Below are 27,943 nucleotides of genomic sequence, written 5' to 3'. Positions count from 1 at the left end.
ATGCATAAATTGGCATGGTCAACAGGGGGGTTTGCACACTGCCCAATCAAAATATGGATAATCACTAACGGATGTTGAGGAATGTGAATTCATCACAGCTGTTTCATTTGTTGCCATACACATTTTATACGGTAACATTTTCTCCTCAGTGCATAATCACCAAGATGATAATATGTACAATGATAATATGTACAATAATATTGTCCTCTTGTGCACATTCCTCAGCTACATTCCCTGGAGACTACGTATGTTTACTAGGCAATGTGCAAAATCCCTAGTTTGTTTTTTTCTATTTTGTGCACATCCTTCATGTTGCCATATGAACATGCAGAGTCACCAAATTCCTTCCTTTAACTCAGGTCACTGCATTCATTTGTACTTTGTATCCTCAGTAGCATATTGTCACAGAAAAGGTAAATAAGTGTCCTGGTATGTAATTTTACACAAGACGATGGGATGAAATAATAAGCAGCAACACATTGGCAGTTATTGGAGAATGAGCTGTCAGCACTAGAAAAAGATGTATCATGAATGATATCCAAAATAAAGCAACAAAATAAGCAGAAGAGAAGAGATCTCAACATAGAATTCAAGTAATTTTAATATGCAATGCAAGCAACAAAAATAAATTATGATATAGAAGGCACAGCTATGATACAAGAAGAGATATGTCATATGGATATATGAGACTGAGGAATTGTGTGTTGTATTCAGCTAAGTCATACTCAGAGTAGACCCATTGGAATAAATGCACTGAAGTTAATCAAGAACATTGATTTCAGTGGGTCTATTATCTGAATGTATCTTAGATGCAACAATATTATTTTTATTATTATTAACAGAGCATCTAAAGTAAGTGCTATCATTCTCTTCTGTATTCTGGAGTATCAGAATCGGAAAAAACAGCCACTTTGTCTAGGTATTCTACTGCAAACATTTCCACTGAAGATGTGACTGGTCTGGGAAAGATGCTCCTGTCTTGCAAGAAACAACAAAAGAAAAAAGAAGAAGATGGTCCCAGCTAAATGGGACCTTCTTTATATACAATGGAGAGAAAGGATTTGAGCCATGGAGAGAATATTTGCCTGGGTTACATCTTGTTAAACTCATTTTGGTTGACTTCGGTTTGAGTGCATAATGACTGGCTAATTCAGCATGGTAGCAAAGGGCCAGCACCCTGGGAACTCATTTCTGCTAATGCAAAACATGTTGCAACATTAAATGAACATTCAGATTCGTAAGGTCAGTGTGTACTTTCTTTTCTATCTAGAGAAATTTTGGCACATATACTGGAACAGGGTCATCATTCTAAACCATTGCTTCAAAAGCAGCATTTGGGTCACATTCTGTCTTGAGCGAGATCATGAGCACACTCAGTAACTTTTTTTTGTTGCTGTTGTTTTGCATTTGATTCACCTAGTGATGTTAGAGGGAAATGCCTCATCCAGGACTGGAGCAAGATCATCATTAAAAGCATCAGTCATTTATGCAGGGAAATGGATAGGGAAGCAGAAAGCTCAAAAGCTGATGATCACATTACTGAGACTTGCTTCTCAGTGGGATTTCCAGTCCAGGAAACAAGTGTGCAGCACCCTTTTGCATGCAGAGAAATCCACTGTAAGCACAGAAGAAAATGTGCACGGCCTTAGCTGGACTGGGGCACTGCCTTTCAACATTACCCAAACCAGGAGAATCTTTCTTTTGGCGTATATCTATATTCTAAAACAAGTATTTTCATCCAACTCAAAAAGACTGAATCTGGGGGCAAGCATGTCATTATACATTGCACACATCCATTCAAGGGACCAAGTGGCAAGGTGTCAAGAGCTTATAATATTAAGTTCATTAAAATCCACATTCTTCTGGTAAGAGATTAGGAGGTGCATCCGCAGCAGTGTCTTCATGGGGTTTCTGTCTCCGATGACACCAGTCTCTTACCTCATTCTGATATATGTGAGAAATTGGCATTTGCAGAGCATGGATCTTTAGAATCACTCCTGAAACATAAGAAACACGTGGCACCATGTTACAATAATTCTATAACAATCCTTTGCCAAACTATTCTACAATATAAAGAGTAAATTGGATTGTTCCAGTGCAGAATCCCAAACTTAACAAAAAACTGTTATTTTGATGTTATCCTCTTTTTTGGGGGGTGGGTGGGTAATCCATTCCTATCATAGGGACGCAGGTGACGCTGTGGTGTAAACCACTGAGCCTTGGGCTTGCCGATCAGAAGCTCGCGGTTCGAATGCCCGCGGCAGGGTAAGCTCCCATTGTTCAGTTCCAGGTCTTGCCAACCTTGCAGTTCGAAAACACACAGTGCAAATAGATAAATAGGTACCACTCTGGCGGGAAGGTAAATGGTGTTTCCGTATGCTGCTCTGGTTTCGCCAGAAGCGGCTTAGTCGTGCTGGCCACATGACCAGGAAAAACTGTCTGCAGACAAACCCCGGCTCCCTCGGCCTGTAAACCGAGATGAGCGCCACAACCCCAGAGTCGTCCGCGACTGGACTTAACTGTCAGGGGTCCTTTACCTTTACCTTTTATTCCCATCATATATATATATATATATATATATATATATATATATATAATCTCTTCATCACCCAATCGTTAATAAAAACTGCCAGCAAAAGGCCTACCAAATCCTTTTGGCTAGTATTCTACGGAACATGCAGCCTCAGCTATCTGAAACCCACTATGTAATGTAAATTGGAGGGAAGAACTTTCTGCCACTCTCACCATATGGCCTGTTTGGAGCTGCAACACTCTATATCCCCCACTCTACAATCCCTGCTTCCTTTGTAGATTTGGAAAATGGAGCAAGAACTAGACACCAAGTAATGCATTTTATCTCCAGAACTTTCGCCAGGACATTTCTTCTCTTTCATCTAAATCAAAGGGAAGAGATGATTCTGAAGGCCTCCAAACTGATATTTAAAATTATTATTACTATATTTATTAACCAACCTTCACCAGCAGGTCCTGGGGCAGGATACAACAATTTTAAAATTCAGAATGAAAAGCGATTAAAATGCATTACATGGGTTGAAAGCATATCTGCAGATTTTCACATGTGAAGCCATGAGACGACTTCAGCAATGCACCCAACTTGAAATTCAGCAACCACCAAGCAGTGGCTTGAATTGTGGCATAATTATAAAAGTGCAGTAATCTAAATTGGTCTGAAGCAATTACATGACCTAAGACACATTTTCTACCCATTCCTTTGCAGCACATTTTGTCTTGTGTGAAGCTGCCCATAACCTGCCAAACTCTGTGTGAATACTGTATGCATACTCAGTTCATTTCATTGAGGGATTGGGCCTTTCATATTCCTACTAACCTCTCATAAATTGGTAACACTATTTCTTATAGCAGAGTGACATTGTCACCCTCCACAAAAAAAATCCATGTATGCCAGCTTTGTGTAAACAGAGAAAGTGTTATATTAACAAAATGTACATTATTAAATACTTGGTTGCAGATGTATATTTTATCATAGCACTGCCAGAAAACTAACTCCTGGAGCTATCATATAAATTGCTGCAAAATGTAGGTATATTGCTGGTTCTCACAATACTTCACCAAAGGTATGTGCTGTGCCTGGCAACCGAAAGGATTGTGTGAATGGGGCCTTTATTGTGGCTGAAATTCCTTGCTCCTCATAAATCATTCTGTGACTTTGCAATCTTGTTGTGACTTTTGTCTATTCCTTAGACTAATTTATTCCTTAGGCTTCCTCATTCATTCATTTTCCCTCTTTCACATTTAAAGAAAAGCTGCTTATGCAGTAAAGTTCACCGTATTTCTGAACAACTTTCCCTTATTTGCATCGCAAGATAACTTATTGTGCCTCCTTTGCTCAATATATATATATATAAAATAGACTCATATTATATATATATATATATATATATATATGCTTTCGTAGATTTTCACGGGTACAGGAATGCAGGTTTTGGTGTCCTCGGGTGTCTTCCCGTGTAAAAGTTGGGGTGTCTAGGCGACGTTTCGACGAGGTCTCACTCGTCATCTTCAGGCTGGTGCTTTCGGCTTCTTGTTACTGGAACAGAGCGGGATCTCAATGTTTGAGTTCCTATAAATACTGTAGAGGGGGTGTGGTGTCTAGCCTCCAATGTTCTGGGCAGAGAGGAAGTTCCCAGGCTAGTGTGCCTTTTCTTCTTTTGTTCCTTAATTACTTGAGAGATACCTTGAGTGATTTCTTGAGTGATATCCTGAGTACCACTTAGGTGGGTCATTAGGTGTGGATTAGTTGCTAAAGTCTTTGTGTCTTGACCTCTTGAACTTTGTGAAGAGTTTTCCTGAGAAGATGGCTGTATTGCACTTAGTTGTGCTTTGGCTTGGCTTCGTGTATAGGGGCGAGCTGTGGTTTTGTGGCTTGTGTCAGCCAGATCTGTGTAGGGATTGCAGGGGGGTGCAGCATCCGGAGGTGCCACCATGGATTGGCTACTGGATGGTGTCAGTAATTCATCTGTGGAGAGGGTCTGGGTTTGGGTCTGGTGTGGTTGATTGGTGTTGGCGTTCTGTGTGCCTCTGGATCTGGTGTCAGTTTTTGTGGGGAGGGCTAATTTCCAGATGTCTGGCAAGCGGGATGTGTCGTCACGCTTGTTCATGTTGTGAGGGTGTTTCTCTATCTCGATGGCTTCCATGATTATTCTCTTGTGGTGATGTTCCGTGTTAAAGAGCAATTTGGAATCTGCAAAATTAATTTCGTGTCCTGTTTCACAGAACGCCAACACCAATCAACCACACCAGACCCAAACCCAGACCCTCTCCACAGATGAATTACTGACACCATCCAGTAGCCAATCCATGGTGGCACCTCCGGATGCTGCACCCCCCTGCAATCCCTACACAGATCTGGCTGACACAAGCCACAAAACCACAGCTCGCCCCTATACACGAAGCCAAGCCAAAGCACAACTAAGTGCAATACAGCCATCTTCTCAGGAAAACTCTTCACAAAGTTCAAGAGGTCAAGACACAAAGACTTTAGCAACTAATCCACACCTAATGACCCACCTAAGTGGTACTCAGGATATCACTCAAGAAATCACTCAAGGTATCTCTCAAGTAATTAAGGAACAAAAGAAGAAAAGGCACACTAGCCTGGGAACTTCCTCTCTGCCCAGAACATTGGAGGCTAGACACCACACCCCCTCTACAGTATTTATAGGAACTCAAACATTGAGATCCCGCTCTGTTCCAGTAACAAGAAGCCGAAAGCACCAGCCTGAAGATGACGAGTGAGACCTCGTCGAAACGTCGCCTAGACACCCCAACTTTTACACGGGAAGACACCCGAGGACACCAAAACCTGCATATATATATATATATATATATATATATATATATATATATATATATATATATAATAGACTCATTTTAGTCTATTTTATCCCTTCATTGCCACTACATTTTTGCGTAGTTTGTGTGTGTGTGTATTTAACTGGGTTTCCTTTCTGCATTACCATTTGTGCACTCATGAGGGTTGCTTATCATGGAGAAACACCTTTCTACACAGTTTTGGGCCATTTTTGTCTTCATGGGCTCATAAGCTGTTCACCTCCTCAGCCTGACTTGATCTTGGAAGGCCAGTTCAAATATTTGTGCTACTTTCTCTTTTCTCCTACACCAGTGTTGTTTTGGCTAGAAAACAAGAGTCATACAAGAAATTGGAAGATCAAAAAAAATAAAAATGTTAGTGACACTCTGCCCTCTGCTGGTTGAAATGTTTTTTCCTTCCACCTGCTGCTTCTGATCATGGTTACCTTCCAATCTACAACCACAAAATGTGGCAGTATATCTTGGGAGACGTAGTGAGCCCTTCCCAGGCTGAAGCCAAACAGAGTGAATCTGTCAAATTATTTATTGTATAAGACTCTAACTTCATCAAGGTTTTGCTTATCCTGTTACTCACTTTGTGGTTTATAGGTGCTCTGCGGTGGAGGACATATAGCCTAGAGAATTTACAAATATCTATCAAAAAGGCCTCTTGGAGATTATGCATATTGTCTAAAGGAGTTGCAGTTGAGATATGCAAAGACCCCAGGGCCTATTGGAGATTATGCATATTGACTGGAGAATGTACAAAACGTTCTTGAGGCATGCACATTTCCCAAGGCCTGCTGGAGAATATGTATATTGACTGGGAATGGTGCACAACTCCCTCTTTCATGGATAGATTATGAACACATATTCCATGAGGTGCGGTGAATGTGCACAATGCCCAGCTGGTATGCACATCAGCCACTAAGCACGCATTGCCTCTAATAATGTTTGTGTTCTATTTTAATATTTCTTTCATAGGAGCATGCTATAAAACCACGGAAGAGGCTTTCTTACATTCATTTGGTCCTGGTCAGTCCAAATACTAAGCGCTATCCAACATTTAGTGATAACTGATTTCAGCTATATTACATTGTATCTCTATCCTGAGTCTTTGGGGGCAAAATGGATGGAAAAGAAATCTAAACTAAGTATATTATTGGAGGAGAACAGGTGCCTGATGTTATCTTCATCCCCTGTCTTCCTCTCTCCCTCCTGGACCATCTTGTGTGAAATGAATGGAGAGGAAGAAGACATCAGAACCGGCTCTCTCATTGCAGGCCCAAATGCCCTGTGGGAAGGATCTTGGCGGGTAGATTTTGAAATGGACTTATAGCCATTTTTATTGTTGTATTTTGACTTTACTCATAAGCCTCCTTAAAGGCAGGATATAAATGACTGGAATAAATACAATAAATAAATGGTTCACTTGGTGTTAAACCATGGCAGCTCTTTCCATCTGCCGTGGTGTATGCAGTGGGGCATCTAAACATTAACTATGTATGAGGAGATAGCCAGGAGTGAAGTGGCAAAACTAGTGCTATAGCTGTGGAGGGATTGAATTATTGATATGAAAGCTTGGCTTGCTTGCTTTTTCCTTTAAAAAAAAAAAAGCTTCCCTCTTTGCTTTTGAATAATACATTAAATTCTGTGCCAGTAATGATCATTTTCTTAATATGCTGTGAGAAAGAATGAGGACAACCACCACCAAAGCTTTCTCTACAGAAAGACGTTGGATTGGCAGCTCAATCTTGCCAGTTGCTGCACCAGCAAAGATGCAGATAAAATGAGGACCCAACAACTGTTGTACCAGCCTATAAGAAAGGCAGTGCTTTGCAGTAGTTACTGTGCTAGGCTAGCATTAAGGTTCAAATCCCCACAGAGCCACAACAAAGTTTGCTAGGTGACCTGGGGCCAGTCACTGCCTCTAAGCCGCACCTACCCCAAAGGGTTGTTGTGAAGATAAAATAGGGAGGAGGAAAATTATATGTGCAACCTTCAGCTCCGTGGAAGAAAGGTGGGGTTTAAATGTAATTAATAAATGTGACCCATTGGGATGCACTTGCTCTGCAAGCCACAAGAATGTTTTCCTTTCCTAGGTGGGTCTTGAACCCTCATTCCAAGGGGGCTTTTCTGCTCTCTCTAGACATCCTACCCAACAAGCTGTGTTGTGGGCTCTCCTTCCTTACCTTCGTGCAGTGTGCTCCAGACTGGTGGCTGCTAGCAGCATAAGGAAATCAAAACAGCTGCATGCCTGGGACTGACAGTAGCAGAGTGGTCATGGACTGAGCCAAGTGGGGCTGATGGCACAGGCAGTGCTGTGGCATGATATTTCAGGGTGTGGGTGTGGGTGTTGGTGCAGGGGTGTGTGCTGAAGGCATGCTCCCAACATTATTAGTTTCTGTTTGTTCCTTCCAAGCACAGTTTTTCATTGGTCGATTTTGGTGGCATAGTCACTGCCACATTTACACTGATTTTATCTTTTATGACTGTGTGTTTCCCTCCTCCCTGAATTGATGTCCATTACACCAGCATAGTGATGCCATCCCTGCTGCAATTGGTGTATACAGGATTGCTCTTCTAATATATTGATGACATTATTTCAACTCAGCTAAGCCTCAGGTTACTTGTTAACTTTTACATCTCCATCCTTTCTCTCTTGCAGTCTTGTTTTTGTTCCGAAACCCATCGTGTCCCAACATTTTCCCTCATCCTTCTTTGCAATTATTTAAATACTGGTCAACCCTGTCCCTTCTTTTCTGATCCTTTGGCCTCTGATCTTTTGCTCTCCTTCTGCCCCCACCCGGGGTGTTGTTGTTTAGATTGTATATCTGTGGGCACGGTCCTTTAAAAAATAAAAATAATTACTCTACATATACTTTACCTCCTGTGTATTTTGGAAAGTCGCTTGTCTCATTGTCTGTTCTCTGCACTTTTGGACACCTCTTAAGATATTGTAACCAAATTTTTCATGAAGGGTTTCGAGATCAAGAATCCGGTTTTTGTCTGTGTGTTTCCCACAGCCCTGCCCACTTCAAACCCCATCTCTCCTTGCTTTGTATCCAGCCCAGCATTCAGTCTGAACCCTGCCTTGCCTTGTGTCTAGCCGGACTGCCCCCAGGTCACCTAAGGAGCTTCTTGAGTGAGGATTTCAATCTGGCTCTCCAAATTCCCAGTCCAACACTCTAACCACCACAGATTTCTGACTGAAACTACATAGTCAGAAGATACAACACTGAATCTGATTTGGCCACGCTGGCTGTCAGTACACTTCTAGACCCAGTGCATTGTGGAACAGTTTCCACCTTGGGAATCTTGCCAGACCTTTAAATCGTAACCAGAAGCCCTCTTCTGAGCACCTCCTTCTGTAGAAGTTCAGAGGGTTGTGCCAAGTCAAAGGGCCTTTTCCGCACTGGCTCCCCACCTAAGGGATGTTCTCCCTAAAGAGGCCTGTCTGGAAGCAACTTGGACATCATTTCACTGCTGGGTTTAAACTTTTCTTTACTCCCAGGCATTTGAGTGTTGGTGTTTTATTGTTGCTTCTCGGGGATCAGCTTTGTTTTAAAGTTTATTTTTTGGCAATTGTACCATCAATTCTCAGAGTGGTTTAATTATCCATTCTTCTTCTCAGGGAACCTTACAAAATGTAGTTCTGTGTAGGGAACAGGGGTCTCCTAATAACGCTCGGCACCTTTAACAAACTACAGTTCCTATAATTCTCTGGAGGAAGGTATGACTGTTAAATGGTATGATGTTGCTTTAATTGTATAGTGCATATGGGGTGTTGGTCATGTTTATTAACTTCAGGGAGTCTGCTCTGAGGAGGACTAGCACTGAATACCACCCATACATACATACTGAGCTTAGATGGTCTACTGGTCTGACTCAGAATAAGGCAGCTTCCTAAGTTCTGCAGAGTACCAAAAATAAATAGACAGCAACGAGAGAAGGGAGAGATCACGGCGTACAGTAGATTTGCTTGCCAAAGAGCAGCTGCTAAGAAAGCCACAAAAGGGGAACGCAGACCAGGGATTCAGTACCAAATTACTACAAAAAGGAATGTTGGGGAGAGAAGCCAATGCCCTCCCAAATTAAAGGAGGGGTGTCAGGAGCACAAAAGGAGCATTAATGGAAGAGTCTCAGAAAACACAGAGGGCAAAATGAAGAAAACAGACAAGGAGGCATAGAGAAGGGGGAAAATAAATGGAGCCAATTCAAGCAGCAAAGTCAAATAACAGGAAGCCAAGAGAAAAGGGGAGATCCCCAAACAGAACACCTGCCTGGCCTGTAGCAGATCTAGTTTGAGCCTTAACACCACTAGGATTTTATCATGAATGTAGCATTTAGCTGGGCTTTTAAATTTGGGCATGGGAGAAAGATTCTGAATGGCATCCATTTATTTACTGCTGCAATACATTGCAATAATATTTGGGACTTCTGGATTGATGTCCCGGGGGAATTTCTGAAAGGTGGCACTTTGTCCTGGATCTTAGGCAAGTCAATCAAAAAATTGCAAGTTTTTGGCGTTTTTGTAAAAAAAACAACAACAAAAACCAGCTCAACAGCTTTGGGGATTGTCTAAAAAAAGCATCAAACACTAAAAACTTCCTGATACAGGGCTGCCTTCAGATGTCTTCTAAAAGTTGTGTAGTTCTGAATCTCCAAGAAGGCCCTCTGCCTGGTTCTCTGTAACTTCACTTCTCACAGTGAGGAAACTACCAGAAGACCTTCAGAGTAGGACCTCAGTGTCAGGCTGGACAATGGGGATGGAGATGCTCCTTCAGGTATTCAGGTATTCTGATATTATCTATCATTTCTCTGGTGGCCTTCTTCTCAAATTAAAAATGCCCCATCCACCCAAAGAGTGGACACGATCCAGCCAAAGTAATGCACTTCTACATCCCATTTAGTCCAATGGGATAGACTTTAATGTGCACTTACCTGTCCCACCGAAATCTATTGTGGCTTATAATCATTCTTTATTATGCCTGCAGTGAGCACAGCAAAAAAAAAAAAAAAAAAAAAGGCAGTAATAGCACTGTAATCTGCATGCTGTTTGAGAAGGCTTGTCTTGTCCTAACTGAATTCACAGGGTGGTCTGTCTACTTGGGATCATTTTCTTCAGCTTTAGAAAGCTTAATCCAATTGCCGTGCAATTAGAACTGCAGTTCTGTGGGCTTCTTTTCCACTAAAAGTTTTGGAAGAGCATTAGGATTGATTCACATGACCTAGTTACAAAAAAGCTGATGGGCAGAAGGGCTTTGGCTGCTCTAGTAGCACCAAGCAGGTTCCATTGAAACCTCTGCTAAAATAGGTTGAAAATGCTATCTTTTCACAGAGGTTTCAATGGAATCTGCCTGGTGCAGTTGGAGCAACAAAGCCCTTGTACTGCAGTTCCCAAATGCCCAGCAACCAGCTGGCTGCCAGGTCCTGGGGAAGCACTGCAGACTGGCCCCATCCCCATGGGCCAACTTTGACAGGTAGGCAGGGCAACCTACCTGCAAATCACCTGGTGTCTTTATGACATCAAATGATTGACAGGTGGGTTCTTCTGTCCACGTCTCAAAGTTGGCCTGTGGGGATCGGGCCAGATAAAGAGGCTAAAAAGGTTCCCCACCCCGACCTAGTATGTAAGGAAGTAATTATCTGTGTTGCCATTTTGCCCATCATAATCAGAATCACAGAGCAGGAAGGGACTCTGAGGGTCCTCTAATCCACCCCCTGCAATGCAGGAATCTTTTTGCCTAATGTGGGGCTCAAACCCACAACCCTGAGCTTAAGAGTCTCCTGCTCTACCAACTGAGCTATCCCAGGGGAAATAGTATGGAGTATTCAAATGGCCATTTCAAGCTCTGATCCCTGATGAGCCTCTGCTGACCTGGCTAGTGTCAAAAAGTCACTCTGCTTGCCATGCGTCTGAACTCATGGTCTAACAGTGAGATGACAGCATCATAAGTTCTGTGAGGTCAATGAGACTTCCTCATTAGCACACCTAGGATTAGGGATGGGGGAAGAATGTCATTTCCATTTGCAAACAAACTGGACTCATCTTCACCTCCAAGACTAATAGACAGCTTGGAACAGTATTACCCTTTCAATTTTGCAGTTCTCTGAATTTTGCATTATAGGAATGCACGTAAATACATTTTAAAATATGCCTTTCGGGGGGGGGGAGTACAGGTTAAAATAAAAATTCAGTTATGTATTTTTAAGTAAGCATTTAAATCTGTATTTAAATCTTAACTTTTGCCCAGATTTTTATTTTAATTACGGATTAATGAGATAACAGAATACATGCAATATTGACACGGAGTGAAACAGACACACTCTGCCATCCCTACACTCCTTAGGCTCCCTCACTTCACACATAGTTCACTGTGCCTGTAAAACTAGTGTCTGCAGACAGCAGATGAGTATGTCATACCAGTGCTTTTGCCAGGGAGCTGCGTTTGGTCATGGCAGCCTACCATGCATACAGATGGAGGAGAAATCAAGCATTTGCCATGTAACGTATGACGAGACTCTGAAAAGGTTCAGAAAGAAAAAGAGAATGAACACCAGCTGATTTGCCTTCTGCACTCTGGAATCTACATTAATAGTCTTCACAAGATAACTCAACTAACGTAAAACCAGCTACCCAGATTCCTTCCCTGCCTCCTTTTTGTCCCCACTTCATTTCTTAATCATACTGCATCATATTCAATATGGTTTATAAATGTAAACCCAGTTATGGAAGTATTGGTCACGGGGAAATATTTAATTGACAGGCTTTGAAGAGGCAAACCGCCTGTACATTTTATCTTAGGGTATTCTCCATTTCGCCTATTTTAATGTAACAGGAATACTATTGTGATCTCTGCATCCTCATTGCTTGGACAATACAACTGCACACAGTTTACAATTTACTATTTCTTTCTTTTTTAAAAAAAATCCATTCATGAAGCTATAAAAAGAAAGAAAATAAAAAGAGTATATAAAGCAGATCCTGACTTAGATTTGCAATAATCATTCACACCCTTGATCTACAGCAGGCTAGCTAGGAATATGCTTTAGTGCTCTCCAGCATTGCCAGAGCATCGCAAGCCAACCCTGTAAGCCTGTATCCATGGAAACGTCCTACTGAAATAAGAGGCATGATAGCAAATCAATCGTTTTATTTTGAGAAAGGACTATAACAATGTCTCTGAATGTCTTATACAGCCCATGTCCAAAAAGCCTACATGTATTTAATTAAAGCAGGGGGCAGGGGAGATTGCTCTGTAAGACCGGTTGAGGCTAAATATTATTTGCTGTGACAATCAGCGAACAAGTCAGATGCTGACAGTACAGTGAAACAAAGCCAAAGCTGGAAGGAGCATTGCTTAATGAAGTATAAAATTGTTTAATTTAGCATCTATTTTTTCCTTTATGGGCACATGCTAGATGACGCTCAAAGCATGCCTGCGGAGTCTGGGGCGCATCACCAATCGGATACTGGTTATCTAGTTAGGAAGCAGTATCTGGTCTTTCTGGTAGCAAATTAGTATCCAGTACAGTGGTACCTCGGGTTAAGAATTTAATTCGTTCCGGAGGTCCATTCTTAACCTGAAACTGTTCTTAACCTGAGGTACCACTTTAGCTAATGGGGCCTCCCGCTGTTGCCGCCATGGCAAGATTTCTGTTCTCATCCTGAAGCAAAGTTCTTAACCCGAGGTACTATTTCTGGGTTAGTGGAGTCTGTAACCTGAAGCATATGTAACCTGAAGCGTCTGTAACCCGAGGTACCACTGTATCATGACTCTTGCCCATGCAATGATGCAGTCTCCATCAAATGCCATTTCAGTTTTTGACTGACCCCTGCTCCTGTGTCTTCAGCAGCAGCTTGATGTCCATGAATGCAAAGCAGCTGTGATTCCTGCATTGCAGGGGGTTAGACTAGATGACCCTTTAGGCGCCTTCCAATGCTACAGTTCTAGGATTCTGTTATTCTTATTTCCGCTGACTGAGCTGCTTTAAAAATCACAAGACAGGCCAGTTTCCCCCCTGATTACTTGATAACCCTACTCGGAACATGCTGCTTAACTGCAAGTCTTAAGATTTGGGGATGCTTTTAAAAGCTGAAATATGCATAATTTCTCTTAGTAGTAACACACAGGCAAGAAAAGTGGATCTGTGAAGAGATGCTATATTTTTTAAATGCCAGTTATCTAGCCACCAAGTATGAATACCCCTTATTAGGACAAAGGTTTGTGCATATAATCTCATGAAGAAGCCTGAGTACCTACTTTTGCTGTGAATAAAGTTGATTTTAGATTATGGATTCTGTAAATGCCTTTTCTGAGAGCTTCATTAAAAATCAGTGATATCATCTTTGCCTTGAGGTATTTCCTGTTCTGTTGGCCGGAATAACAGCCTCCTGTAAGTTCCAAGATATGGTCTACCTTCCTCCCACTTCCAATATGAAAGAAATCTCAAGCTTTTCTAAAAAGAGAACAGAAATGCCAGACACACCTCACAACGATCTTATAGATCTGCTCTTGAGAAATATTGTCAGCTGCAGCCCATCAGTCGGTGGTACACAGGTAACTGCTGCCACCATCTAAATAGGACCTTCTCCCACCAGTAGAAACATACGGTAAATAATAATTTATGATTGCATAGATCTGATGAGATCATAAGGACAATGACCTCATCTGTTGTTTCCAAAAGGTTTCATGAAATGATGCATTTCAGCCAAATTACCGTGTAATCGTACACATTAATAGCTCCTCCTAACTGCTGAGCCACCTCAAATCAGCCATCTCACATGCTACTTTTCCTTAGCAAAAATTATATTTTCTAACATATAAATGGCATCACACATCAGTTCTGGGGCAATTACACAGAACTAGGAATCACCGCATATACAGATTCCTTGATCTGTGTACTTGGAGTACCAAAAATACACTGATATTAATATTTATAAAAAACAACAACAAGCATATAGTTTAATCTTCATAGTGAAAAATGTAACATGGGAAGCAATCCCAAAGGCATGTTAAAATGTGGGTTGATTCTATGTGTGGTGGGCCAATAATAGTCATAAATTTGGAAGGTACCCAAGGATCATCTAGTCCAACCCCCTGCAATGCAGGAATCTCAGCTAAAGTATCCATATCAGATGGCCATTCAACCTCTGCTTAAAAACCTCCAAGGAAGTGGAGTTACGTTATAGCAAAGCAGCCTGTATGTCCAGGTTCTGATTTTCTCTCTCAGATGTGTTTACAGAGAAGTCATAAAATAAGAACATCAAGACTTTTGTATGTAGTCAAGCAATAAATCAGGTGCATGCCAAAATCCAGCCCACACACCAAGACCTCCAAGTTTAATACATATCTAAAATTATGCAAATGATTAGCAGTACACCATTAAATTAATATCTAGAGTAACCTGTCCATTCTTTTTCCAGAGAGCAAAAGTCATGCCTTCCTTGGGAAGTTAACTATAGCATACAAACTGTAATGACATATCTCTCTGGTCTGGCAGGTGTCTACACTGACAACTTGTGGCATGCTACAGCTGCTAGTGAAACAACGTATTTGAAAATGCCCCAAGTCAGTTTGCGGTACAATCTCATAAAGCACTAGTATAGGGTACATTACCGCTTCTGACAGCTGTGTCTGCTTTGCTTCTGCTTTCTGCAACTACCAGAAAGTAACTCATGCCTAGAAAAGATTTGTTTCCTGCTAGGTCCACATAAATCAGCACTTGGTTTGCCTCAGCTTTAGTCCCTCTGGGTTTTCTCATGAAGGCCGTCCTCAACATTATCTCTAATCCTTTAATCTACCACCATACCTGCTTACCACATTATTGCTGTCTTGAGGGGCTATAGCAACAAAACCAGGACAAAAGTAAAAGAGAACAGCCCCCTCCAGCCACTATTTTGATTGCATCTTCAGGACAATTGGTGCTCATTACGCTATTGGGGGCAGTCACACACAATCCCGCTGTTTGCATCTGCAAAACCTTTGGGGTGGTCACACTGCTTCATTTCCAATCAGTGCATTTCCTGTAACCTTCTGCTGATATCCTGTAATTTTATATAGCACAGATGTTCTGGTTTATTTTTGTCCCACTTTCATTGGGCTATATAGCAATAATGTGGTAGCATTTGGGAAGCATCACAGAACAAACCAGAACAGAGGGGGGAAATCACCATTAAAGCACTATTGTTGGGTCAAGGGCATGTTGCAAAATACACCTGCAATAAAACATTAGTCTGGAGGTATAAGGAGTAACGGGCTTTCAGGAGGAACTTACAGGATATGCCCTGGGTGGGAATGAAGCAGTGTGACCACCTTAAAGGTCTAGTTGTGGCCGACTCTGGGGTTGTGGCGCTCATCTCGCTTTATTGGCCGAGGGAGCCGGCGTACAGCTTCCGGATCATGTGGCCAGCATGACTAAGCCGCTTCAGTTGAACCAGAGCAGCACGCGGAAACGCCGTTTACCTTCCCGCCAGAGCGGTACCTATTTATCTACTTGCACTTTGACGTGCTTTCAAACTGCTAGGTTGGCAGGAAGTGACCACCTTACGCAGGCGTAAATAGTATTGAAAGTGGGATTGCATATGACTGCCCCAATAGCATCCTGAGCATACATTATCATGCATATGCAAATAAAGGGATATCTGGACAGCCCTAATTCACCTCTGTTGGGTACACTTCCATTTTTAACACTGTATCTGACTTCCTGAGGACAAGTGCCCATGGCTCTTTCAGTCATGGATTCTACCAAACCATGCAAATGTCCTACCTGCAGACCTTTATTATTATTATTATTATTATTATTATTATTATTATTATTATTATTATTATATCAATACCGCTCTATACCCGGAGGTCTCAAGGTGGCTCGCAGAAGAAAACCAGAACAGAAAACCACAAAATATATGATCAAGATAAAAACAACAACCCCATAACCCCCCCCAAAAAAACATTTTAAAAGGGCATAGGATACATCCTATATACACCCTAAATACTTATCCGTAACATCTTTCTGCTTTTACTCCTATTCCACATCCAGCACATGTTTTCATGTTTTAAATGCAAATATCCCATTTGTTTACTGTGTCAATGTGTAAAATAAAAATAAATTTATGTTGCTCCATAAGTAGCAAAATGAAAAATGAACAATTTATTTATGCCATGAGGTTTCTTGAACCTGAACTCATATATGACAACAGGTGTGGGAAAGGTGGGTGTGGTTTTCTCAAAGTCACCTGGGGGGCCAGTCCCACCCGCTGGTTGTCTGCAGCAAACACAAGTCTCTGCCAACCAGGTGACTTAAGTAAGAAAAGGTTACAAAAGAGTGGCGTCTTTTTATGCAGCCAACAAATACCTTATGTCTGAGCATGCAGACTAGCAAAAATGTTCGTAGGATACCAGTTTTTCTGGGTTTACTTCACAAACCCATATATTTCCACAACTCTCAGTAATCAGAGGTAAATTAATCTAATCCTTACTAGAAAGTTGCTAAAACTGGGGGTAGGATTTGGGGGGACATGTTGGAGGGTAAAAATATATAGACATTGTAAATAATAACCCTTCAGAGGCTTTGTCTATGGCAAAATGAGTGGGCAGGAAGTAAGTGCCTTCCTAATGGGTCTCAATGCACTTAGGGTCTTCCTTCAAGGACTCACCTTATGACAGCAAGTCATCACAGGTCTTCTCCATAACTGCTCTCTCTTTGGTAGCATCCTGTAAAAGTGGAAGAGTGGACACCTTTGGCAGTACTTTACACTGGAACGTTGAATAGCCACATAACGGTGTGCTGCTCGGTGGAACTTCTTGGTCTTGTGAATGTTTCTCCAGCAAACCGCTCCTCCTGCAGAAAGGCTGTGAAAAGCCACTAGTTGTGTCTGAGCAGATGGAACCAAAGAGTGGCAAAAATGTCGGCCTGCAAATGTGTGCCATGGTGGTAGAATTTTGAGCACTGAGTTCAAATCTGAAATCTTTGATATAGGACAGGGCTTGATTATTCAACTGGGCATATTCAAAGGGTAGTTTGTTTTTTGCAACTGGACCCATGCAGTTTAGGATACTTGTGTTTTTCTGATCTTCAAAACAAATGAGACCTTCCTTTTGATTTGCGAGAGATGTAACACTAGCTCCAATATTTGACTCAATGTTACAGTGGCCTGAAGGGTGGCTGGAAGAACCTTTTGGGCTTGGGGTTATACAGCTACATTCATTTTGTATTTGGTTTGTGAATTGAACTATAGCGTCTGTATCACTGCTCACTTCATTTCCAACGCAATCATCTTCCAAGTGATTACTTGCAGAGTCATGATTGATCTTTAAGGAAACAACCTGAGTGACACAATCTTCCAAAAGCCTCATTACATTCGTGTCACTCTCCTTGGATGTCTGGCTGATCTGGCTTTGGGGATGACTGAGATTCAGTGGCTCAGTTGGCTTGTCACATTCAGCAGACCAGGTTTGATCCTTCATCTCATTTTCCTCTTCAGTCCCTAGAGAATCTGGAGATGTTGCAGCAGTCATATAAGAAGAACATGATTCTGCATCATGGTTATCCATTACCAGTGGGTTATCATCAGTTGGGCAAATTGTCTCCAGATTCAAAATTTCTAGTGAAAGAGTTTCATTGCTAGGATCTGTGCATTCTTCTACGAGAGATATCTTCTCCATTAAAGAAGAGCTCATTAGGAGATCTTCCCAACTCTCTGATCTCTGTGTGTCGCACGATATGCTGTTGTCTGTTGTGAGCCCAGACATTGCACTCCAATTTCTTTCCCTATCTTGAGAACTTTCTTGAGTTGAGCTGCACGAAGGAACATCACTTTGGCTTTGTTCAGTTCTGTCCGCTGAATATACCTCAGTTCCATTTTTGCAGTCAGCTGGAGATGTCTCTGCATTGTTTTTATTTTCCGCAAAAGCTGATTTACACATGTCTGGGCATGTGCTGAGACTGGTGGGCACTGGCTCGCCATCTCTCTCCATCTGTGGGGGAGGGTTCTTGGGAAAGTCTTGGGGGGAAATCAAGCCTGGGTTTTTCCTCAGCCAGTTGATGATTCCCATGGTCAGGGAGAGCTCCGTATCACAGAGCTTAAGCAAGCATTCCTTCCCTTTCCACGTGCTGTGAAGGAATCCTTGACTGATTATGTCAATGGCTGGTTGAGAAGCCATATTTTCTTCTGACCCTACATGAAAGCTATAAATTGATAAAGGGATTTCAATGGCCTTTTCTGAAGTGCTTTCAGACATACATGGGTCATCATCTAGAACTGGGCTGATCTGAGCCTCATTGGGATCATAAAATAGTTCATAAAGGGCATCGCCACTATAACTGTCTCTTGGAAACCTACCTGGTACCCCAGGGGACTGATCCTCCCTTATTTCATCATCTTGCCCAGGAGAAAATGAATCATAGTACCCTTCATCACTGGTTGACATAGACTCCTGGTTGTCACTCTTTGGGGTCCCTGTATCTATGGAACTCTCTTTGGAAGAGTCAGGGGAAGAAAGCAGATCAGTCACTGAGGCACTGGTCTCATTTCTAGACTTTCCTAGTTCACTACTGGGTATTTTCAGAAGCCTCCTATCAAACAGGGTCTTCTGATGCAGCTGCACTGATTTGTTGATGTTGTCCCAAAGTTTTGCAAAGTCTCCTGCTTCGTTCTGGGCTGGCGATGCAAGCTGTTCCACTCCCCCTTGAAAGGTTCCCAGAGCAGGACTATCTTTCTGTTGCGATTGCCTGAGCGAGATTTCTTTGCTAACCTCCAGTTCCATATTAGCTGAGCTCTCGTCTGCGAAGATCTCTCCGCACCCAGTGAGAGAATCAAAGCTCTTCAGGGAAGCAACATCTTCACACAGAGCACTGGAGTACTCATAGGAGGACTCTGAGAGCAGCTCGCCATCCGAAAATTCTTGTGCCAAACAGTCAGCAGAAAACGTTTCTCCGGCTTTGAAGAAATACTTGCCGAACCTGCCTGCCAACTCTGACTTGCAGCCTGGAAATGGCAGCCTTTTTTGTTTCTCTGACAGCAAGGAAAGACTCTCTGGCTTGTTTTTTTTCATGTGAAATATATCCCGGAGGCCTTTTTTGGATCGCTTCAGGGAAATCCTCTTCCTTGGGATACTTTTTGCAACCGCTGGCACAAAGGGCACCTGTGGCACAAAGTTTCGGTAATCAATCATCTGCTGCGGGCTGTTCAAGAAGTGGCTCGAGTTGCCCACCGATTCTTTCTTGCTGCTGGAATTCTGTGTGTTCCCAATTCCAGAAAAGCTGGCACTGTTGATCATCCGCCCTTTACTTCTCCCAGGAGCTGCATAACCTTCCTCCGAGATCTTGTTATTGTAGCTGCAGTGTTCAGTTTTGTCCACACCTCCCAGAACACAGTCGTGGGTTTTACTTTTCCGAACAGGTTTGTAGAAGGATTCTGGGAGCAACAGGATGCTCTCACTAGATCCAGTCTTGATTGAGCTGTTGGAAAAGCTGTCACTTCTATCGGCAGAAAAACTTGCTTTTTGGATTTCAACTGCAGGGTGGCTCCTTTCTCTTATGTCTGTTCCTACATTGCCCTTTTCCCCAGGACTCAAGCTCACTAAAGGTAATTTCTCATGGGTCAGCTGCATGCTGGATTTTATAAAGGTTTTTCCTCTTTTGAACTCCATGTTGTCTCATCACATCTGGATCTACAATCAAAACAAAGAGTAAACTTAAGGAGTACCTCCAGGATTCACTTGGTAGCAAGCAACCACAAAAAAAAAAAAAACAACGCTTCTGGGAGACTTTGTCTAAGATCAGGATTTTAAAAGTCAATAATAATAATAATAATAATAATAATAATTTTATTATTTATACCCACCCAAGTCAAGAAGCAAAGGCTTAAAATGTCCTAAGCAAAACTAACACATCTAGATTTATTCAAGTTCTTGCTTCCATGTTCCCTCTAAAATGACCATAAGTGGTGAGACACTTAGTAGTGTCTGTTCAAATAATGTTTCCTGATCCAATCAGGATGTTCAAAGTGGGTTGTGGCAAGGTCAGGAAGTAACTCCTCTTGCCTTCTTAGGAACGTGCTGTGCACTTTGAATATCCTGGTTCTAGATTGAGTACTGTGCTGCAGAACTGGTTTAGTCCACCTGCTGTGTTGTGCTTGAAGAATGGTTGTTTGGTCAATAGCAACTTGAATGTATTTTGTTTTTCAAAATTTAGATTAACTTGATGACCTGGCCCTTAATCTCCCTGTTCCATCATGACTCTTTCAAGATTAGACTGTTACTATAATCTGAAAATAGCAGATTGCTCCACTGAAGTCAATAAAGCATCATAGTTTTTAGAAAAATTGTTTACACTAATTTTTTTTATACTAAATTTATAATTTTCCCACTACAAATAACAATCATAGCTTGCTTTCCATTGCTCTCACATTCTGCTGTCATCTTTCATCAAGCCACAGCTTTATTTCTAACTGTTATATAAATAATTGCAGCCACAGTATATGGATATTCACCATTTGCAAACTGAGCCATATGACCATTTTTGACATAGTGACTCCAGATTTTCACTGACCTTTTGAATATTCCAGCATTTGGTGAGATTGTATGCTATATATCATATGATGGAAAACATTGGGATCTTTCTAAGTTATCCTCAAAGTAGATCCATTGAAATCAATGGACATGTTAGTCCTAACTCAATGGATTGACTCTGAGTATGACCCCATTGCGGGGAAACTAGCTAGGCTGTGTAAGTTTCTATCCTGGGGTTTGTCAGACCACTATTCATCATACCAAAATAATGAGGAAATTTGTAACCGTGCCAAAAATAATTGTATGAATCAAACCAAGTCTCCTTAAAGTAAAGGGCAATATATTAGCTAAAATACAGCACTTGGAGTGCAGATCAACCTACTTTATTGTCAGGATACAGAGAAGCACAATATGTTGTCATTTTTATTTTATTTTTAAAAGATTTAACTTATCAAAGAATCAAACAAATGCTTTATGCTTTACAGTGTATCCTAAATTTATTGAATTAAAGCTGCAGTCTTTAAGACCCATTTAACTTAATTTGGACTTACTTTTAAGTAGACAGGTATAGTGTTGCATTAAAAATGGCCCATTTGAGATCTGCCATTGGATTTTTATATGTATTGTTATTCAGGAGCTGGACTTATATCTAGAATTTCAGATTACTTTTCTGCTTTTTGATGCTTGGTTATAAGGATTAGGGGGGGAAACAGCTTTAATCATCATTGAAAAAAGGACTGTAGTTTTCATTCCTTTTTTCTAAAGCTTCTTTTCAAATTGTGCATTTGTCACTGTCACAATTTAATTAAAAGATTTAATCATTATCTCTCACATAGTGTGCTTTAATGGCAATTTATTAAAGACATTATTCATTGAGATTGTTGCCTATTCTATTTGTTGTTATGTTTTTTAAAAAAAAACAGCTAAGATGAAAATGGCTTGAGAGTATTTACATATTTTTATTCTCTATTTTAATTCTTACATTCTAAATGCAATGCATATAGATATCACAATTTTTGTATTTTACAGTTTAATAACTGTATTTATTGATATTAAGGCTTATAGCCAATTTGACAAATTACTCTTCTATTTATTTAGAGTGTGATGCAAAGATTCATTTAAATAACTATTGATCATCTCACTGCTCAAACTGATCACTCTAATAATAGCCTCTCCATTTCCCTTTGAAAGAAAAATTGAAAAAAGGTGACACAATGGATTTTTGTCAGACAAGAATGTTATTTGTGTGTTATTATCATCATTCTAAATAGAATAATGCAACATAGGCTCCCATCCTTAAAGCATCCTACATGCTTGGAGCACTGTTTTCTTTTTGTTTCATCAGCCCTCTTTATCATCTGCCTCTCTAGGGTAAAATAGCTTTCTAATTTGAATATCATTTTAGGTCAGTCTCTGATTTCTTCATGAATTGGCCAAAACATGTAAATCTCCATTGGGGGTTTTTTTCAGGCTTAATATGCTCAGGAAATAAAAACTGCAAATCCTCTGAACATTTAAACTGTTTATATTTTTACAGTATTAAACCTATCTGTGTAGACCTTCTTTTTTTCAGTAAAGTATGAATGAGAAATCTGTATCTTAAAGTAAGCAAAGCCAACTGTTCATTTAAATGAAGGATGCTATGTAGCTGGAAAAGGCCTTAGTTATCACACATCTTCAGTTTTGTGAGAATGAATTAGCAGGCAGTATTGGGGGTATTACTATTTCCCCCTTCTTTATTGTGCAGGGTACATACAGTAATATTTCCAGACAATCAGCACAATGGATAGCTCCCTGTGTCAATCCTCTGATCGAAGAAGAATTGCAATAATTACTCTTTCCCAGCTAATGCAGAAATGGATGACTGGGGAAGAATAACAGCGCACAGGAATGCGGGCAAGAAATTAATTTGCTTCGCAAGATTTCCTTCATGCCAACAGTGTGCTACAATAGTTTATGCAGGTCTCCCTCGCCCCTCCTTGAAGCTGAGAGATCCCCCCCCCTTCTTCTTCACACCTTATGGAATAACTGCATGGCAGCCAGCACAGTAAGCTAACCAATCACTAGCCTACCTCCAGAGGGGAGAGAGAGAGCTCAACAACAACAACAAAAATCTTTGCAGTATACCTGAGAGGAAATCAGCATTTCATTTCTGGCTCTATTTGGCAGCCCACTGTATTAGCCCGCAAAGCTTCCACCCTGCCAGATCTCATCACCTTTGCTGTTCAGTGCCTACACAAAGAATGAATAAGCACATTAAGGTCCGGCATCAGAAAGAAGAGCAACGAAGAAGCAACTAGCCCAAAATAATCACACACACACACTGCCACTGGGACAAAGAAAACAAACACACCACACCCTTGCACCAAAAAACCTAATAAAAAGACAAGGCAACAAAAGATCCTACTCACCATGTTTTACCATCCCAAAAGCAGAAATCTTTGCAATTATATTCTTGTTGCTGAGGCTGCTAAGTGTTTTATGAAAAAGCTCCTGTAATGCATGTGAGACTCTAAGGGGCTGGTTGCTTCTCTTTGCTTCTTTGCTCCTCCTCCTCCTCTCTCTCTCTCTCTCTCCCTCCCTCCCTCTCCTCCTCTTCCCCAGCTTTGAAATATTCCCAGGTATTTGATATCACACCCTGCATGGACTTCAGGTTTTCACATGTAGCCAATTTTAGAACAGAGAGGATTCTTTCAGCCATCTGTAAACACCAACTGTTAGCACCCACACCAGAGGATTTGTGCTTCTTGTTATTCTCTGCAAATAAAAGGTTTTGAAATGCCCAGATTCCCCCAGTGTTTATAATGCTGGTTTTCAAAGACGATTAGTGCGTGGATTGATATCTAACAGTTTGTAAGCAGACGTCATTCTCCATTGTGTAGTAAGGTCGCTGTACTGTGTCCCTTTTGGAAGATGTCTAAATGGAGCATAGTGGGGAAGAAGATAGCTCTCTGTGTCTTCTGCTTATTTGGAAGGCATTTTGCATCTGAAGGGAGATGGGAGGTGAGAAAGGCAGCAGCAAAAGGCTTCCCACATAAAAATAACAGACCCAGAGCACTTCTAATCGGTTGCTTTTTTATGGGTGGGGCTCAGTCACATACTGGCAAATTCACGTTGTACAACTGAAGTGGATTTGGTGCTCTTTTGGAAGGCGCTTCCAAAAACAACCTGAGCCAGTGTGGTGTAGTGGTTAAGAGTGGTAGTCTCGTAATCCTGGGTAACCGGGTTCGCGTCTCCGCTCCTCCAAATGCAGCTGCTGGGTGACCTTGGGCCAGTCACACTCCTCTGAAGTCTCTCAGCCCCACTCACCTCACAGAGTGTTTGTTGTGGGGGAGGAAGGGAAAGGAGAATGTTAGCCGCTTTGAGACTCCTTAAAGGGAGTGAAAGGCGGGATATCAAATCCAAACTCTTCTTCTTCTTCTTCTTCTTCCTGCAGTAAGGAAAGTGGTGTGAAAATAACAACTGCTTGATATCACTTAGGCTGCACTACACTCATATAACCTCCCAACAAATAAATCAGAATTAATGCTCGAAGAACAGTGGACATCTTATAACCTCCCATAAACTTTGTGCAGTTAAATCAGCACGAATGTTCAATGAACAGGCCTTCTGGAAGTAATTTTAGCCATTTCTTCTTCAGGGCCATTGCTGTCTGTAAACATTTCATGTTTTTTTTAAATGCTCAAAAAGAACATGAGAAGAGCCCATGTGGTCCAGGAAACAGCTCTCACAGTGGTCAGCCAGATGCCTGTGGGAAGCCTGAAAGCAATACCTGCGCAGAGGAGCACTCTTCACATTTGTGATTTCCAGCAACTGGTATTCAGAGGCTAGTAGCTATTGATAGCCTTATCCTCTTATTGATGTGTCTCATGCTCTTTGAAAGCCATCCAAGTTGATGGCCATCAGCAGTACCTCTTGTGGAAACAAATGCCATAACACTAGCAGTAGCAGTAGCAGCAGTAGTAGTAGTAGTATTTTATTTATTACCTGCCATTCACCCTAAGGTCACAAGGCACGTTACAAGTTTAAAATGCTACATTAAAAACAGCTAAAAGCTAATTATGATCACAAGAATGATGTGGGTGGAGGGGTGTGTGTTTTGTGTTGTGTCAAAGTCCAGGGTAAAGAGGTACATCTCCAGCATATGAGAAAACAGTACAGTGGTACCTCGGTTTACAGACGCTTCAGGTTACAGACACTTCAGGTTACACACTCCGCTAACCCAGAAATAGTACCTCAGGTTAAGAACTTTGTTTCAGGATGAGAACAGAAATTGTGTGGCGGCGGCGCGACAGCAGCAGGAGGCCCCATTAGCTAAAGTGGTACCTCAGGTTAAGAACAGTTTCAGGTTAAGAACAGACCTCCAGAACAAATTAAGTTCTTAACCTGAGGTACCACTGTATAATGAAGGTACCAGACACACCTCTGAGAAGGAGGGAATTCCGCAACAAAGGGGCTGTCACAGATAATGTCTTCTCCTGGACTACCTGAACTTCTGAAGCTGTGTGAAGAAATAATTTATTTTCTCTGTCCTGAATCTTCCAACATTCAACTTCATTGAATGCCCACCCCAGAGCTCTAGTATTATGACTGGAAACCAAAAGAGCGCCATCTAACCCTGTCCCTGGGCCACACCCCTCACAGTCATTCCTTTGCATCCTCCTTCAACCTTTGCCTACCTGAAATGTGTTTTCAAAGCACTGCTTCTTGCTTGCCTGGATGGAGGTAAAGGTAAAAAAAAGGTAAAGGACCAAGGGGGTAGAAATGTGTGTAGAAACTAACCTACTGCACATATTCAGTGTTCTGCCCACGTTTGCCTCTGACCTCGCACACCACTAGCATGTGGCCCTCAAAAGCTTGTCTAGAAAGGAATATGGCCCTTGTACTTAAAAAAAATACCACTTCCTTGTTTAACATGTTTTTCTGACATTTAGCTGAAATGTTTCAGGGCATTCAGATGGAAGGAAGGAGCCTCTAATTTTTTTTTTAAACTCCCCTATTCCTTCCAATACACATACCAGTGTCTGTCACCTGAAGAAGAAAATGTAGATCTAAGGTTTCCTTCATTCTGCAAAAAGACCTTTAACTTTTAATCAGATATTATTTTATATATTAGAAATATACATATGTCAATTCCTTATATACCTAACTTGTTTCTTGGGACACAGGTTCTAAAGATTTTTTTGTGGGGGTTTTCTTGACTGACAACACTTGAGTTGAGCCAAGTGCTTCTAACAACCCTGAGAGGTTTCCATCAAACCTTTGACAGGGAAGACAAACTTCATTGGGATTTCTGTCCTTGTTTTTGGCATCTTAAAATAGAACTCAGTTATCCCATGTTAGTCATCCCTGATGTAAACTCTGATCTTTAGCAGCCTAATTGGGCTACATTTGTACTGAAAACTTTTCTGAGGCCATTCCTAAGATTGGGAACTATCCATACTCTACTGAATGTAAAGCAGCTTGTTCTGCAGGAATATTAAGCAGTAGGGAGTTTTCCTCCTTATATTAATGTTCGTAGGCTAGAAACATCCATTGCAGGGGTTGGATGGCAACAAGCTGAAAAGAATATGGCTCTACAATATGAGCCTGCCTCTATGCTCCATTTCACATTTCGCTGATAACTGTCTGACAGTGTAGATCATAGCTGTCAACTTACAGATTTGAAAATAAGGGACCAGCAGCCTCAAAAATAAGGGATCAGCAGCCAAAATAAGGGATTTTTCTGGGCACAGGTATGTTCAACTTCTGAGCCCCTCCGAGCCAAAGGGAGAAAGCCCAGCCAGCAGCCAAACGAAGCCTCAAGCCTCAAGGAAAACCACCGTCACCTCTCCGCTGGGAAGCGCTGAGCAAAGGCGAGTCCCCAGGCAACGCAGCTGATTTGATCAGCACAAGGCATGCAAGCTCCACCCCCAAGTCATTCTTAGACTTCTTATTGGGTGAGCAACGCAGCCAAGCAACACAGTTGGAACCTCCCTCCTCCATGGCCGGCAGGGAGGGAGGGAGAGGAGCTGCTTCCTTTGAAACCCGGGAAATTTAAGTGACATCATCAATAAGGGACAGCAGTGGGACATGGTGCAGGGATAAGGGACTGTCCCGCCAATTAGGGGACGTTTGAAAGCTATGGTGTAGATCAGAGCAACAAACACAGGGCCAACATTCAGGGCTGTCCCACCCATGAGGCAAGGTGAGGTGACTGCCTTAGGCAACAGGATCCACAGGGGCAGCAGATCCTGATGTAGATCCTTTATTTCCCCCTTTGTTCTTGATGTCATTCTTCACTCCCCCCCCTTCTTCCCTGGCATTGGGGGGGGTGCCATTTTGTAGTTTGCCTAAGGTGCCAAATATCTTGGGCCGGCCCTGTTAGCATTGAGCAACCACATAGCAAGAAAGTGGGCAGAAGGCCTGGCAGCCATTTTGTAGACAGAAGGCAATCAGGGAGCCAGCAATACAAGCCAGTAGCATGGAAGCTGCTCTTTCAGTACATGTCTCTTTGTGTGGAACAGAGAACTAAAACCATGCTTGTCACAACAGAATCTAAAAGTGAATTACTTCACAACAGCCAATCTGAAGGCAAGCAGCACGATCTGTTGTGTTTGTTAGTGTCCCTGGTTTGCTTTACACGAGCTCTGGACTTCATCTACTCTTGTGTCTAGAGAGGACATGGTGTGTCATGTTATGTCAGGTGTAAAGACAGTGCGAAGGGGGGTCCTGAAGAATTTTGCTTCAGGATGAGAACAGAAATCGCACGGCGGCAGTGGGAGGCCCCATTAGCTAAAGTGGTACCTCAGGTTAAGAACAGTTTCAGGTTAAGAACGGACCTGCAGAACAAATTAAGTTCTTAACCTGAGGTACCACTGTAGACAAATGTATGGAGTATCAGGCTCTTAATGATTCCTAGTCATAATTGCTAAATTTCCTGCAGTATCAGAGGCAGCATGCCTCTTAATACCAGTCACTGTGGATCAGGAGAGTGCTATGACATACCCTGCTTGTGAGCTTTCCGAGACATCTAGTTGACCACTGTATGAACAGAATCCTGGATGAGATAAGTCTTTCATCTGATCTGGCAGTGC

General features: G+C 41.8%; 3 protein-coding genes across 9 annotated transcripts in view; 1 reads left to right on the top strand and 2 right to left on the bottom strand.

Moving 5' to 3' along the window:
• GPR148 (G protein-coupled receptor 148) overlaps positions 1–27,943 on the top strand; it is a 98,121-nt gene that overhangs the window by 50,327 nt on the left and 19,851 nt on the right. The window contains exon 3 of one of the 5 annotated variants that reach the window (XR_014565030.1): positions 22,615–22,763. The exons of 3 other annotated variants lie outside the window; for them this stretch is intronic. The gene's annotated coding sequence lies outside the window, so the exon portion shown is untranslated. Of the gene's footprint in view, positions 1–22,614; positions 22,984–27,943 lie in introns of those variants that run through there. One more of the 5 variants, XR_014565031.1, reaches the window with a different exon arrangement.
• AMER3 (APC membrane recruitment protein 3) lies at positions 584–23,963 on the bottom strand. 3 transcript variants are annotated; one of them, XM_083741641.1, is made up of 5 exons: positions 23,279–23,961; positions 22,995–23,099; positions 17,012–20,027; positions 10,297–10,343; positions 584–1,997 (listed from the first exon to the last, which is right to left on the bottom strand). In XM_083741641.1, the coding sequence occupies exon 3, from the start codon at positions 20,004–20,006 to the stop codon at positions 17,013–17,015; it is 2,994 nt and encodes a 997-aa protein (XP_083597767.1). In that variant the 5' UTR covers positions 20,007–20,027; positions 22,995–23,099; positions 23,279–23,961; the 3' UTR covers positions 584–1,997; positions 10,297–10,343; position 17,012. The 3 variants fall into 3 exon arrangements, with proteins under 3 accessions (XP_083597767.1, XP_083597766.1, XP_083597768.1); XM_083741640.1 differs by lacking the exon at positions 10,297–10,343 and having other exon boundaries at positions 23,279–23,938; XM_083741642.1 differs by lacking the exons at positions 10,297–10,343; positions 22,995–23,099 and having other exon boundaries at positions 23,279–23,963.
• Positions 12,465–27,943, bottom strand: part of KLHL6 (kelch like family member 6) — a 40,218-nt gene continuing 24,739 nt past the window's right edge. The window contains exon 8 of the transcript XR_014565027.1: positions 12,465–13,121. The gene's annotated coding sequence lies outside the window, so the exon portion shown is untranslated. The remainder of the gene's footprint in view (positions 13,122–27,943) is intronic.

The sequence above is a fragment of the Podarcis gaigeae genome, assembly GCF_964106915.1.
Source record: "Podarcis gaigeae genome assembly, chromosome: 5".
Taxonomy (NCBI): Eukaryota; Metazoa; Chordata; class Lepidosauria; order Squamata; family Lacertidae; genus Podarcis; species Podarcis gaigeae.
The sequence above is the reverse complement of the archived record's forward strand: the minus strand, read 5'-3'. Positions and strand labels throughout refer to the sequence as shown.